General features: G+C 28.7%; 1 protein-coding gene across 2 annotated transcripts; it reads left to right on the top strand.

Annotated features, from left to right (window-relative positions):
* Positions 1-7,567: 7,567 nt before the first annotated feature.
* On the top strand, positions 7,568-10,976 carry LOC137812817 (uncharacterized). 2 transcript variants are annotated; one of them, XM_090299174.1, is made up of 3 exons: positions 7,742-8,448; positions 8,582-8,633; positions 9,737-10,976. In XM_090299174.1, the coding sequence occupies exons 2-3, from the start codon at positions 8,614-8,616 to the stop codon at positions 10,398-10,400; spliced, it is 684 nt and encodes a 227-aa protein (XP_090155300.1). In that variant the 5' UTR covers positions 7,742-8,448; positions 8,582-8,613; the 3' UTR covers positions 10,401-10,976. The 2 variants fall into 2 exon arrangements, with proteins under 2 accessions (XP_068471137.1, XP_090155300.1); XM_068615036.2 differs by lacking the exon at positions 8,582-8,633 and having other exon boundaries at positions 7,568-8,448.
* Positions 10,977-12,228: the final 1,252 nt, after the last annotated feature.

Below are 12,228 nucleotides of genomic sequence, written 5' to 3'. Positions count from 1 at the left end.
ATTTTATTATATCAAAATGTTTTTATCAAAAATAAGTTTATAGGATATCTCGGTGATGACTGCGTGTTTTTTGGGTAACAGGATAACAAGTTTTTAGTTGGTCTCTGATGAGAGAGAAAGTCTACCTGTAAAAGACTCTCTGATGCTTAAGTCAGTAGAAATACAAAAATGATGATAAATTTTTAACAAAAAGGCAAGAGTGTGAAAATGAAAATGTGTGTCAAGTCCATCACTTAGAGGGAATCCACTCCCCTTAGACCTTTATGGGGGACTTGTTCCAATATGTCAATATAGTCGAGAACAAAAATAGTTTATATATTCTTTCTTTCCTAAATTCTCCTAGACATCTTTTAATGATAAAATCACAACAGATCACAAATTTCTATGTGATAATTAATCATAACGATGTTATATCATGAACTTAAAATTGAAAAAAACAATAAAATAAAATCACACAATGATTACATATAAATCAGCAACAGTTAAACACTTTCAAATAAATTAATTTTTTATTTTATATTTTGTAGATGGTTAGAAATTTATCCTATGACGTAGTTTTTTTTTTTGATAAATTTAATTAAAGTACTTATCCACTGAAAAGACACGATTGATTGTTGTAATGAATGCAGAGATACATTATCGTTAACATGCGTCACTTCAAACCATGTTTAACCAATAAAAGCTAATAAAATACTAAGTTGTTTCACTTCAACAATGTCCATGTTCTTTTTTATACTTAACATGTCTCACTCCAACTTGAGGTGACTTGAGATGTACGATTACTAGGGGTTTACAATTAAATTATTTTTTTAAAATAAAATAAAAATATACATTTTTTAACCAAATTTTCCAGTTAGAATTTCAAATTACTTATTCTATTTAAATATATTGTTACATTTAGAATTAATATGTAATTAACAGACATGTCTTTTATAAGATGTTTTAAAGTTTGATCACAATATTTATATTTATAAAAATATCATAATAATTTATATTATAAAATTGTGTAATTATTTGTGAATATAAAATAAATTTGAAATTTACAAATATAATGATTATAAAAAATGACAACATATTTATTTATTTAACAAGTTTGCATTAAAAATATTTAATAATTTTTTATCAACAAAAATTGTAAAGCTCAATTTAATTTGAATTGAACCACGAAACATAAACATTGTTAATTTGATTTGGATTGGATTTTATATTAAATTAAAATCAAATCAAACTAAATTACATTTGATTTTAGTGATTGGTTTTGTTGGTTATTAATTTAGATTTTATTATTATTATTAATTCTGATTTTATTATTCTTAAACTATTTATAACATGATAAGTTTTAATATTTCTACTTTTATAGCTTTCACTAATTGTAATTTTATTATATATAAGATTGATTGAGTAAATCACAATGAATAAGATCAATTTTGTGTAATTACGTTCAATCAGTTGCTACAACCTTTTGTCTTCTCTTATTTTCTCAATTCCTACACCTACAGGCTTAAATGATTATTTTTACGATAAACACTTTTAGTGATTATATTAAAGTATGAATTTTTTTTTTATTATATTTTATAATTTTTATTATAGTTCCTTGCTTTTTGGAATACATGTTTTAAACATAAAAAAAAATAACGTTTATATATGATACAAGTTATAATATTTAATTATTTAAATCCTTGTTTGCATCATGCTTGGAAAGAGTGGTTGTCATATAATATTATCTCCTTTATAATCCACTATTTTAGAAGGCAACAAAGTTTATACCAACCTAGCTGGATGATATTGTTATTTTAGAAAACTTTTTCTCTTTTTTTCTCTCATATCTTAAATCCTCTATTTTATTTTGACTGGATAGAGGTTTTCTTAATCAAACATTTACTCGTAACATAAAAAATTATACATAATAATTAGGTTATAAACTTTTACTTAACACATTAGCAATCTAATCATGATTTAATCGTACTACTAATTTTACTAATTTTTTTGTTATAATTAAAATAATTTATACTTTTTTTTTCTCAATAATTGTAATGTCTCCATCATCGAAATCAAACATAATTTAATGTGATTTGATTTAGTCTTCATCAAGAGACAATTAATCTAACTTGTGACAATCTTCCACTTACCAATCATTCCATTGAAATAAAAAATAATTCGAATGTGACTTGACTTACTTAGTCTCTAAAAAATAATTTATATATTTGACAACCATATTCTCCTTAATAAATATCATGATAAAAATTAAACTTTTTTCATTAGCTCAAATAATTATACTATAAGATAAATGACACACCCTACAACAATATCTGATTAACCGTTGTTTCAATAAGAATAAAATATGTTTCAACAATGATTTAGTCCACCTAATTAATTGTGTAATAATTGAATTAACTTCCTTTGTTCCCAATTAAATATGAAAATCTTTATTATTATATATTTATAGTTATGTGTTTAATCTTTGAATAAGATTTTTGGAGAGCATGTTAAGACATCATAGCTTTTCTTCCTCTTTGGACTATTTTTTTTTTAAGTTAAAAGATATAAAATGAGTAAATTTATTGAGAAGTATTTTGGACATTTTTCATAGTGAGAATTTCTGCTAAGTAAACTATTGAACTCTAGGTTTAGATATTAGGATATGAATTTTTTGGGATTATTAAACTATATAATATTGTTTGTTTTGATTTAAGTTTATTTATTGATTTGAATATAGATATGTTGAATTTTGATATTGAATATTACATTTAGAGAATTTAAATTAATTGAAAAAATTAAATATATAAACTTAAAAACATTAACATCAATATTTAAAAAAAAAAGTAGAAGAGAGGATGGGATATTAACATCAATATTTTATTCACCTACATCTTTTTAAATCTCTTGAAATAAATTAACCTTTTAAAGGTAAAAAAAAGATGAGATGATGAAAAATAATGGAAAAAAAAAGAGAAAAAGGAGTGGTGGTTTAAATTATGTTGAGTTGTATAGAGATGAGGTGAATGAAAAATAGAATTGTTTTGGATTGAAGCATGGAAAGAGCAAAGTAGGTGTTACACGAAATAGAATTAGAAGATATGATGGTGTGAATATTGGTGGATGAGTTTGGTGAGAAGAAAGTGATGAGTGTGAGATGTGAGATGTGAGAGGAGAGAGAGAGAGTAAAGAGAAGAAAGGTGGGCGTGGTGGGCTCAGAGAACAGCTTGGTTTAGGGTGTCATCCCGTTGTCATTTGCCACTCCAGCCCTGCTTCTCTGGCTGCACTTCACTTTCTCTTTCATTCACCAAAATTCCAGACACAAATCTCAGCCACAACTTTACATCTACATTCACCACTTACCTTTAGTCCATGGTTATCAACAATTCATTTTTAAATTTAATTTTATATAATTGTCTCGTAAGTTTGAGTTTCCATTCACTTATATATTATGAAATGTCTTATTTTTAATCAATATGAAATCTTTAACACATTCCTTTCATATCAAAATAGTCAATTTATATGTGAAACTATACACGACAAGAAAGTCATTAAATAGAAACTAATTTTAGATATATATATATATATATATTTTATAAAAGTTTTCATGTTAGATATTATTATGTAACTTGACATCTCAGTCAAGTTCACACCTCAAGCAACAATCATTTGTCATCATATAAAAACATATAATCTTGTAAACTAAAAAATTATTGATATCTAAGATAGTTCATATTATAAATAAAAAAATATAAAATAGTTTTTAAATTAGTATCTAACTATTAGCTATCAAGGTTTAGCTACTGACTACTTATGTTCTAAATTAGTTTATATTATTATATAGACTAATTTAGAATCTAAAATATTAGTAGTTCAAACTTTGGTAGTTAATTTATATACGAATTTAAAAACTATTTTATAATAGTTTATTAATAATAGAAACCACATTAGATATCAATAATTTTTTAGTTTCTAAATTAGTATTTAATTTAGTCAATATAGTGACTAATTATTTTTTATCTCTAAATTTGATTACTGTTCAATTTCAATGATTTTCTTGTAGTGATATAAGTGGTTTGTTGTTCTAACCTAATCAACCTAAAAAAAATTCGTTAAAATAAACTTTAAATGACTTTGATACCAGATTAAAATATGTATTTTAAGTTTAATTCAACCTTATATGTATTGTTTTTGTTAGCATATGAGTTTTGGTTTAGTCCATAATATTTTTGTATTTTCTTTCTTTTTAAATAATATTTTTTATGTGATGGCAAATGATTGTTATTATTTGAGATGTCAGCCTAGCTGAGATGTCAAGTTGCATAGTGATGCCTAAGATAAAAACTTTTATAAGAAAAAAATCAATCTTATGAAATTGGATTCAACTGGACTCAAATTTACACTCATTGATATAATATGAAATGTCATTATTTCTAATTGACGTGAGATCTTCAACATTTTTAGTTTAATTTTACAAAATAAAACACATTTAAAAAAATATTTAAACCGAAACAAAGTGCGGATTGAAAAAAAAAATACAAAAGTCGTGTAAAACTTGTTGTTTATTCTAAATGTTCATCCAAGTTCAATCTATAATGAAGAATAATCACGGGGTGGACTTGACTCTGATTAATAAACAAGAAAAAGAAGCATCCTAAATGATTGATCCAGCCTGTGCTGGGTTCATCTGATCTCATATCTAGCCAGATATGAAATAAATAATGTTCTCAATTCTATAAAAAAAAAAAAGTCCTTTCGTATTGTTATTTAATATTCTCTTCGTTTACCAAAAGATGGTCAAATGATCACACAATTAAAAAAAATTAAGTGTCTCTTCGTTCTCAATATCATAATTGTACAACTCTAGTTAGTTGTAATTGTCTCGATTAAACCTCATTCAAACATTACATTTGTTTTTAGTGTCTTTTCTTTTGTCTAATTTCAATTTAATATTTAACAAAATTTGTTAATTAACTGTGACATGATAAAGTTATAACTTACGTGTTTGATACATATGCCAATATTACTTAAGCATTTTTGGTTTCTCGTGTCAGAAGGACCAAATCTATAAACCAGTCATGTCAATAAATGTGTGTATAAGCTCTCACAGTATTGTTCTGTGATAAGTCATGATGTTTGATAAATGTTTGAAAAATCGAAAAAGAAAATCAAAGTCTCACATTACTAAATATAAAAAAATAGTTAACTAATCAAAACTTAAAAAATCTGATGCATAATTCATTGTCATTTTCTTAGGAGAGGCATGAATTAAATCTTAACCGATGCAAAACATATATGTAAGGAATAGTTGTAGTGATGTAATAAATGTTTGTTTATGACTGATGCTTAAATTCAAAAAAATTGGACGGAAAGCGCACACGAGTTTACTTTAAAATAATCAATAAATGTTTTTAAAAGTAATTATATTTTTTTAATAATATTGTAGAAAAATAAATTTTAATTATTATAACAATATTTTAAATAATTTATTTATTTTCTATTCCTTATTCATTTAAACAGGTGAAGCTTTTTTTTTCATTCAATCATATATATGTTTTTTATATTCAAATATTATGATAAATTCTTCCTTTAACTTTATATATATATATATATATATATATATATATATATATATTACTGCACGTTTATATATATTTTTTAATTTTAATAATATTCTTTTAAGTATAATGGAGAATGGTGTGTTTTTTTTTTCAGCTGATCGTAGTTGTTTGTGATTAGTGATGGGTGTATTTTCTTTTAGGGTTTGTTATTTTTAAAGTTATAAAATTTAGAAAAAAAATATAAAAATAAAGTATAAAATTAAAAAAAAAATATTTTCACATTAGAGAACATTTAATAAAAAGAATTTTCTCGTCAATTAATATTGTGGCTGTTGAAAAAAAATAAAAGTATTAAAACTAGAAAGGAGATTTGAGATGCGTGAATATAATTAATGTTATTTATTTAAAAGATAAAATTATGCTTTATTTTAAAAAGTTTGAAAATTAAAACTATTTTTTATAATTAATATAACATTAAGGTGGAGAACTTGACATGAATAGTTGTACTGCCGTAATAAATGGTTTGTCTACGACTCTGCTTAAATTCAAAATATTTGGACGGAAAGTGCTCGAGTTTACTTTAAAATAAATAATCAATAAATGCTATTAAAAGTAATGATTATTTTTGAAAATAATATAGTAAAAAGTATTTTAATCAGGATAAAAATATTTTTTTATATACAATCCTCTTTTTTTTCAACTCCTTATTCCATTCCCTTAGACACGTGAAGTTTTTTTGCAAATTATATTTTTTTTAATAAGTAGAACAATATTTTAAATTATTTATTTATTTATTTTGTATTCCTTATTCCATTCATTTAAACAAGTGAAGTTTTTTTCATTCAACCATATATATGTTTTCTCTATTCAAATATTATGAATAATTTGTTTATTCCCACATTAAAAAAAAATCCTGGATTCGTCATTGAGCGCGAGAGAAATTTTTAGGTAAACAACATGTACCTATTTTACAATTTTTTTTTAATCCCCTTTATAAGAGTAAATTAAATATTTCATTAAAGTTAAGAAAATCAATTAGTATAGTCAAATAATTCATATAGAAAGTTTGAATTGAAAACTATATCAGAAATACATTGGTAATTACAGTGAAAGGCATCAATAATATTTTTTAATAAAAATATTATATTATGAATTATTTAACCGGTGCGGAATTAGCATTTTGTTTTTCTTTTAATATATTTGATTCATTTACTGGTTTAACTGCTAAAAAAAATTATTAACATTAATTTACTGGTTTAGTTTTTTTATTAGATATGCAAGTGAAATTTTTATATATGTTTCATATATATTGTAACAGGGATAAAAATAACGAAAAGAACAATTACCAATTACTTTATTATAAAAAAACATGTATTATATTTGTTAGTTTCTACATGAAAAAAAAAACCTTAGGGAAAAAACAAAAAGAATAATTCGTGAATATATGGGTTGAGAATTAGGATAGGCTCAGATAGTTTATTCAAACTAAGCAAATGATTATAGGTGAAGGCTATAATTTTTAATTGGGTTTTTAGTCAATATATTAACAAAGAACATTAAATACATTTTTAAATGCTCATAACTAAATAAAATAAACTTGTGTATTAATATAAAAAATATATTTATTTTCATCACCTAATTAATTCACAGAACTAAAAGACTTTTCAACAATCATGAAGTTATGAGAATGAAAAACCACCCCGTCAGTTACTTCAGAAAACTTGTGACTACAGATCCACTTTGACTCTATATTTACCCGAGCAGTAATATTTTTATTTTATTTTCTTGAGATCTTCATTTTCACTGAAGAATTGGATTTCAGAGAAAAATAGACTAACTTAATTATTATTATAATAAATAAATAGTTTAATATTAATTTAATATTGAAATCTCTGAGTAGTGTTTATTGAATGATTATTTAAGTAAAAGAATTGACTTGTGATTTTTGTTGGTGTGCATAACGTTTAGTCCAGGGTAACAGTATCTATGTAGATTCTTATGATGGCAGGCATTAATAAATTATAGCGTATATTATTAAGGAGAATTATTATGATGACAGAACAGAAGCAAGCATGCACCAATCCTCGTATTGTGATCGAGTCGTATTCCCGCGAAAACAGCCAAAAAAGTGAGAGGAAAAAAAAAAAGAAAAAGAGAAGATCTCCAACACAGTGTTTTAAACCTCTAAGCCGACACCCATATTTGTATTCCACAAAGGTGGAGATGTTTCTGCAGTTGTGTCTCTGAAACAACCACCACAACTATTCTCTCTTACTGTCAAACTTTCTTCTTCTTCTTCTTCTTCTTCTTCTTCAATGGATCCTTGTCCCTTCGTGCGTCTCATCGTCGAATCTCTCGCTCTCAAACTTCCCTCTCCGACCAAACCACCTCCACTCTCCGGGGTGCACCCCTCCACCACCCCATGCTTCTGCAAAATCCGCATCAACACTTTCCCCACCCACACAGCCCTCCTCCCTCTCTCCGTCTCGCCCTCCGCCCCCGACACCACCACCTCCGCCCCAGCATTCCACCTCGACCCCGCCGCCCTCCGCCGCCTCTCCGGAAAGCCCCTCAGCCTCGTCCTCTCCGTGTACAACGGCCCAATGGGCCGCTCCTGCTGGGTGCGCGGCGCCAAGCTGTTGGGCCGCGTTCATTTCACCGTTAACCTCTCCACTGCCCTCTCTCACTCCAACACCTTCCACAACGGCTGGCTCAACCTCGCCGGGCCCCACAGTAGAAACAAATCCTCGGCCCAGCTTCACCTCATCGTCCGGTCCGAACCGGACCCCCGGTTCGTCTTTCAATTCGGCGGGGAACCGGAATGCAGTCCGGTCGTTTACCAGATTCAGGGAAACATACGACAACCCGTTTTCAGTTGCAAGTTCAGCGCCGATCGCAACTACAGATCCCGGTGAGTCACTCACTCACTCACTCACTCACTCTCCTCTGCGCATATTTACCTTACCTTCACTCAATCTGCTAAAGTGCGCTATCTGTTAAATTTTAATGTATATTTGATTGAGTGATATTATTCAATTATGCAGATGAAATTATAGAAGTAAATTGTTGGAGTGCAATGTGTGATTTTGGGTTTAGGTAAGGTTTATTAGGCATGTGGGGTGTTTGGTTGGGCCAAGCCTTGTTCAACTGAATTCATTTTCGTGTTCCTTTCCTTGTTGGTGGATATCATTACCTACTGTTGTTTCTTTCTTTTTCGCCTGAAAAAAACGTGAAAAGTGACAGTGCTGCTGCGATGTTTTCCTTCTCATCTGTCGTTTTCCATTGGCTGGATCGTAATTCCAATTTTCCAAACGGTCTGTCATTGACGTTACAGTTTTCACGTTCAGACACTGTTTTCCTTCACAACTTTTCTAATTTCCCATTTCTCAGAAGAATTGGTTTTTAACTTTTAACCCTTTTGGTTTAATTTTCAAATTTTATGATAATTAACTTTAGGATTACGAAAAAAGACAATCTTAAGTGAGACGACTTAGTGAAGACTAACTGCCTCCCCCTCTTGAAACATTAATATCTCATGATTTTAATCAAACTGTTAGTGCCTTTTCTTTTCTCAATTACTGGTTTTCGTGCAATTCAAGAATCCATTGCTCAAATTTATTTTGCACTTTTTTTCCTTTTCGCATATACTACCACTTCAACTTTTGGTCCTCCACCTTTTTCTTTTACCCTTCAAATGAAAAGCCCACATCCTAGACTACCACAACTAAATAATTCCGTTTAAGGGCCAATAAATCAGTAAATGGGAATTCTATAGTAACTGCTACTTCATGCCCATGTTCGGTAAAGCAGAGGAGTTAACACCATCCAATCTAGTACGAAAAGTGAAAACATATTCTACCTAGGATTCCATCTCATGTGAAAGCCACTACACAGCAGTCACAGTATCTTGTTGATTACAAGCTCATTAAAAATTACCTGTCACTGTTTCTCAATTTCGTTGTGTTTGTTATCCAATAATTATACTTACCCACTCATTTTCACTTTATTCTCTTTCAATGTCTCTCTTCCTTTAAGCTTACACTGTCTTCCCTGAGTCTACATACATTTTTAATGAGAAAAAAATAATCTTTACACGACAGATATTTTCAATGTATGAAAAATAATTGATGAGTAGAAATTGGTCTCTTTGAAGAGGAGCTAAAAGAAGTTGATTTTTGTTTCCCTATTTGAAAACTCAGGTCTCTTCCATCAGATTTTTCAAGCAATGGAAATGGGTGGAGAAGATCCTCCACAGGTGACAGAGAGCGCCAGGGGAAGGAGAGAAAGGGTTGGATGATAATGATTCACGATCTCTCAGGCTCACCTGTTGCTGCAGCATCAATGGTGACACCATTTGTCCCATCTCCCGGCTCAGATCGCGTGTCCCGTTCCAACCCCGGAGCCTGGCTGATCCTCCGGCCCAACGGAGCCTCAGTGAGTAGCTGGAAGCCATGGGGTCGGCTCGAGGCGTGGCGAGAAAGAGGCCCTGTGGATGGGTTGGGGTACAAGGTTGAGCTTTTCTCTGACAGTGGACCAGCCAACAGAGTACCCATCGCTGAAGGCACAGTGAGTGTGAAAAAGGGTGGCCAGTTCTGCATTGATTACAAGGTGATGAAGGATGCAGGGTTGGGTTGGAGGTTGCCAGGGGAAGAAGGGTTTGTGATGGGTTCATCTGTGGACGGTGAAGGCAAAGTTAGCAAGCCTGTTGTGCAAGTTGGTGCACAGCATATCACGTGCATGGCTGATGCTGCACTCTTCATTGCGCTCTCTGCTGCAATCGATCTCAGCATGGATGCATGCACGCTTTTCTCACATAAACTTAGAAAGGAGCTTTGCCACCACGAACAAAATTCCCTATCATAGCCTCCCCACCCCTGAAAATCAAAGACCAATCTCTCCAAATACCAAAACCCAGAATTTGGTCTTTTTAACAGATGCTGTTTTATAGATAAAGATCAAATCTTTCACCATATACTTGAAAACCAAGACATTACTTTATCTTCCAAATATAATGAGAGCATGCATTCTGTAGAAGTGGGTTATTTTGGTATGAGCAGGTATATGTAGATTGAATCCAAAATTTCACCCCTCCTCGTGATTTTGTCTCAGGGATATATACCATGAATATTCTTTTTGCCTTCATCTGGGAGTGCTTGAAGCTTTAGATGATTTGGGTGTTAATGTTCTGAGGCCTACCTCTACAATTTGTTTCGTGTTTCTATTGAGAGTGTTGGAAAAAGATATCGCAAGCAGTTGCTGTAGTACCTTGAAGTTGGGTTTTTCTTCAGCAGCTAACATTATAGGGGTGTGATTTAACAGCTGAACACATTGTCTGGTTATTGGGTGTATAGATCTCAACGGAAGATTTGAAATGTACAAAGATATTAAATGCACATGTCTATTCATAAATATTTCAATGCAAATTTCTGTTTATGATTCCATCTCTTCTCTATCTCACATATTAAATGCTTATGATATTTTATTTAGTTATTTATCTTTAACATATTAATTTATCTTCCTTATTTCCACAAAATATAGATTGTTTGAGTTAATTTCAGGAAATATTTTTTATACTTACAAAATAATATATTATTAATAATAATAAATCTATTAGGAGTGATCTTGAAAACCCATCCACATCAAGTCTTATTCCAATAAAATAGATTGAATCTAAACATGTGATTCATTTTAATTAAATTAAATCTAAAAAAATCTAATTTATAGAAAGGTCGACGAGAAGGAATAACTTTGGTATATTTTTAAAGAGATCTTTAATGTAGATAAATCTTTCTAAGATTATTTTTTTAAGATCGATTATAACTAACATTTTCTATAATATAGAATAAACATTTATCATATTTGAATTATAATATGAAATGTTTAAGATCACATACTTTTATGATGTGTTTGTTAAAGTCTAAATTGGTGAAACAAAGATAATTACATAAAATATTTTGCATCTCTTGCTGTTAGAAGAAACATTTGCATTTGTCATGATCTAATGTTAAAACAAATTTATATTTTAACATTTTATTGTGAAGAAACTTAATCAAAATAATTTCGTATTTAATAAACTTTTCTCTGACACAACTCAATTAATACTCCAACTAAAAAAAAAAAATACAAAATAACAAATCAATAAATTTCAAAACATATTTCTTTATATAATTTAGTTATATTTACCTATTCTAACATATATTACAAGTCTAATACAAGCTATTTGTACTATCAAAATCACAAACTTATTAACTAATCAAAATTAATATACACTACAAGAAAATAATAATTAAATTTAGATATTATTTTAAAAACTAAAAAAATATTAATTTCTACTATTAATAAAAATTTATAAAATGATTTTTAAATTGATATCTAAACTAACTAACAAGATCTTAACTACTAATATTTTAGATTATAAATTAACCTATAAAAAACTAATAGAAACTAATATAAAATTTAAAATAATTAATAGCTAAAATCTTTGATAACTAATAATTAAATACAAATTTAGTAATTTTTTATAATGATATTATATCAACTATAAATATTTCAAATATTTTACAGCATGTAATTTAATATTATTTTAAAAATAAATTCAAACAATATTAAATCTACTTTAAGTCATCCTACTTAAGAGTTTTTTTCATTTCCAAGAAGAAAAAAAAAGTTTACCAACCAAACGTTGACAATA

The sequence above is a fragment of the Phaseolus vulgaris genome, chromosome 2, assembly GCF_051622355.1.
Source record: "Phaseolus vulgaris cultivar YP4 chromosome 2, ASM5162235v1, whole genome shotgun sequence".
NCBI lineage: Eukaryota > Viridiplantae > Streptophyta > Magnoliopsida > Fabales > Fabaceae > Phaseolus > Phaseolus vulgaris.
Note: the sequence above shows the minus strand (reverse complement) of the source record. Positions and strands in the feature narration are given on the sequence as shown.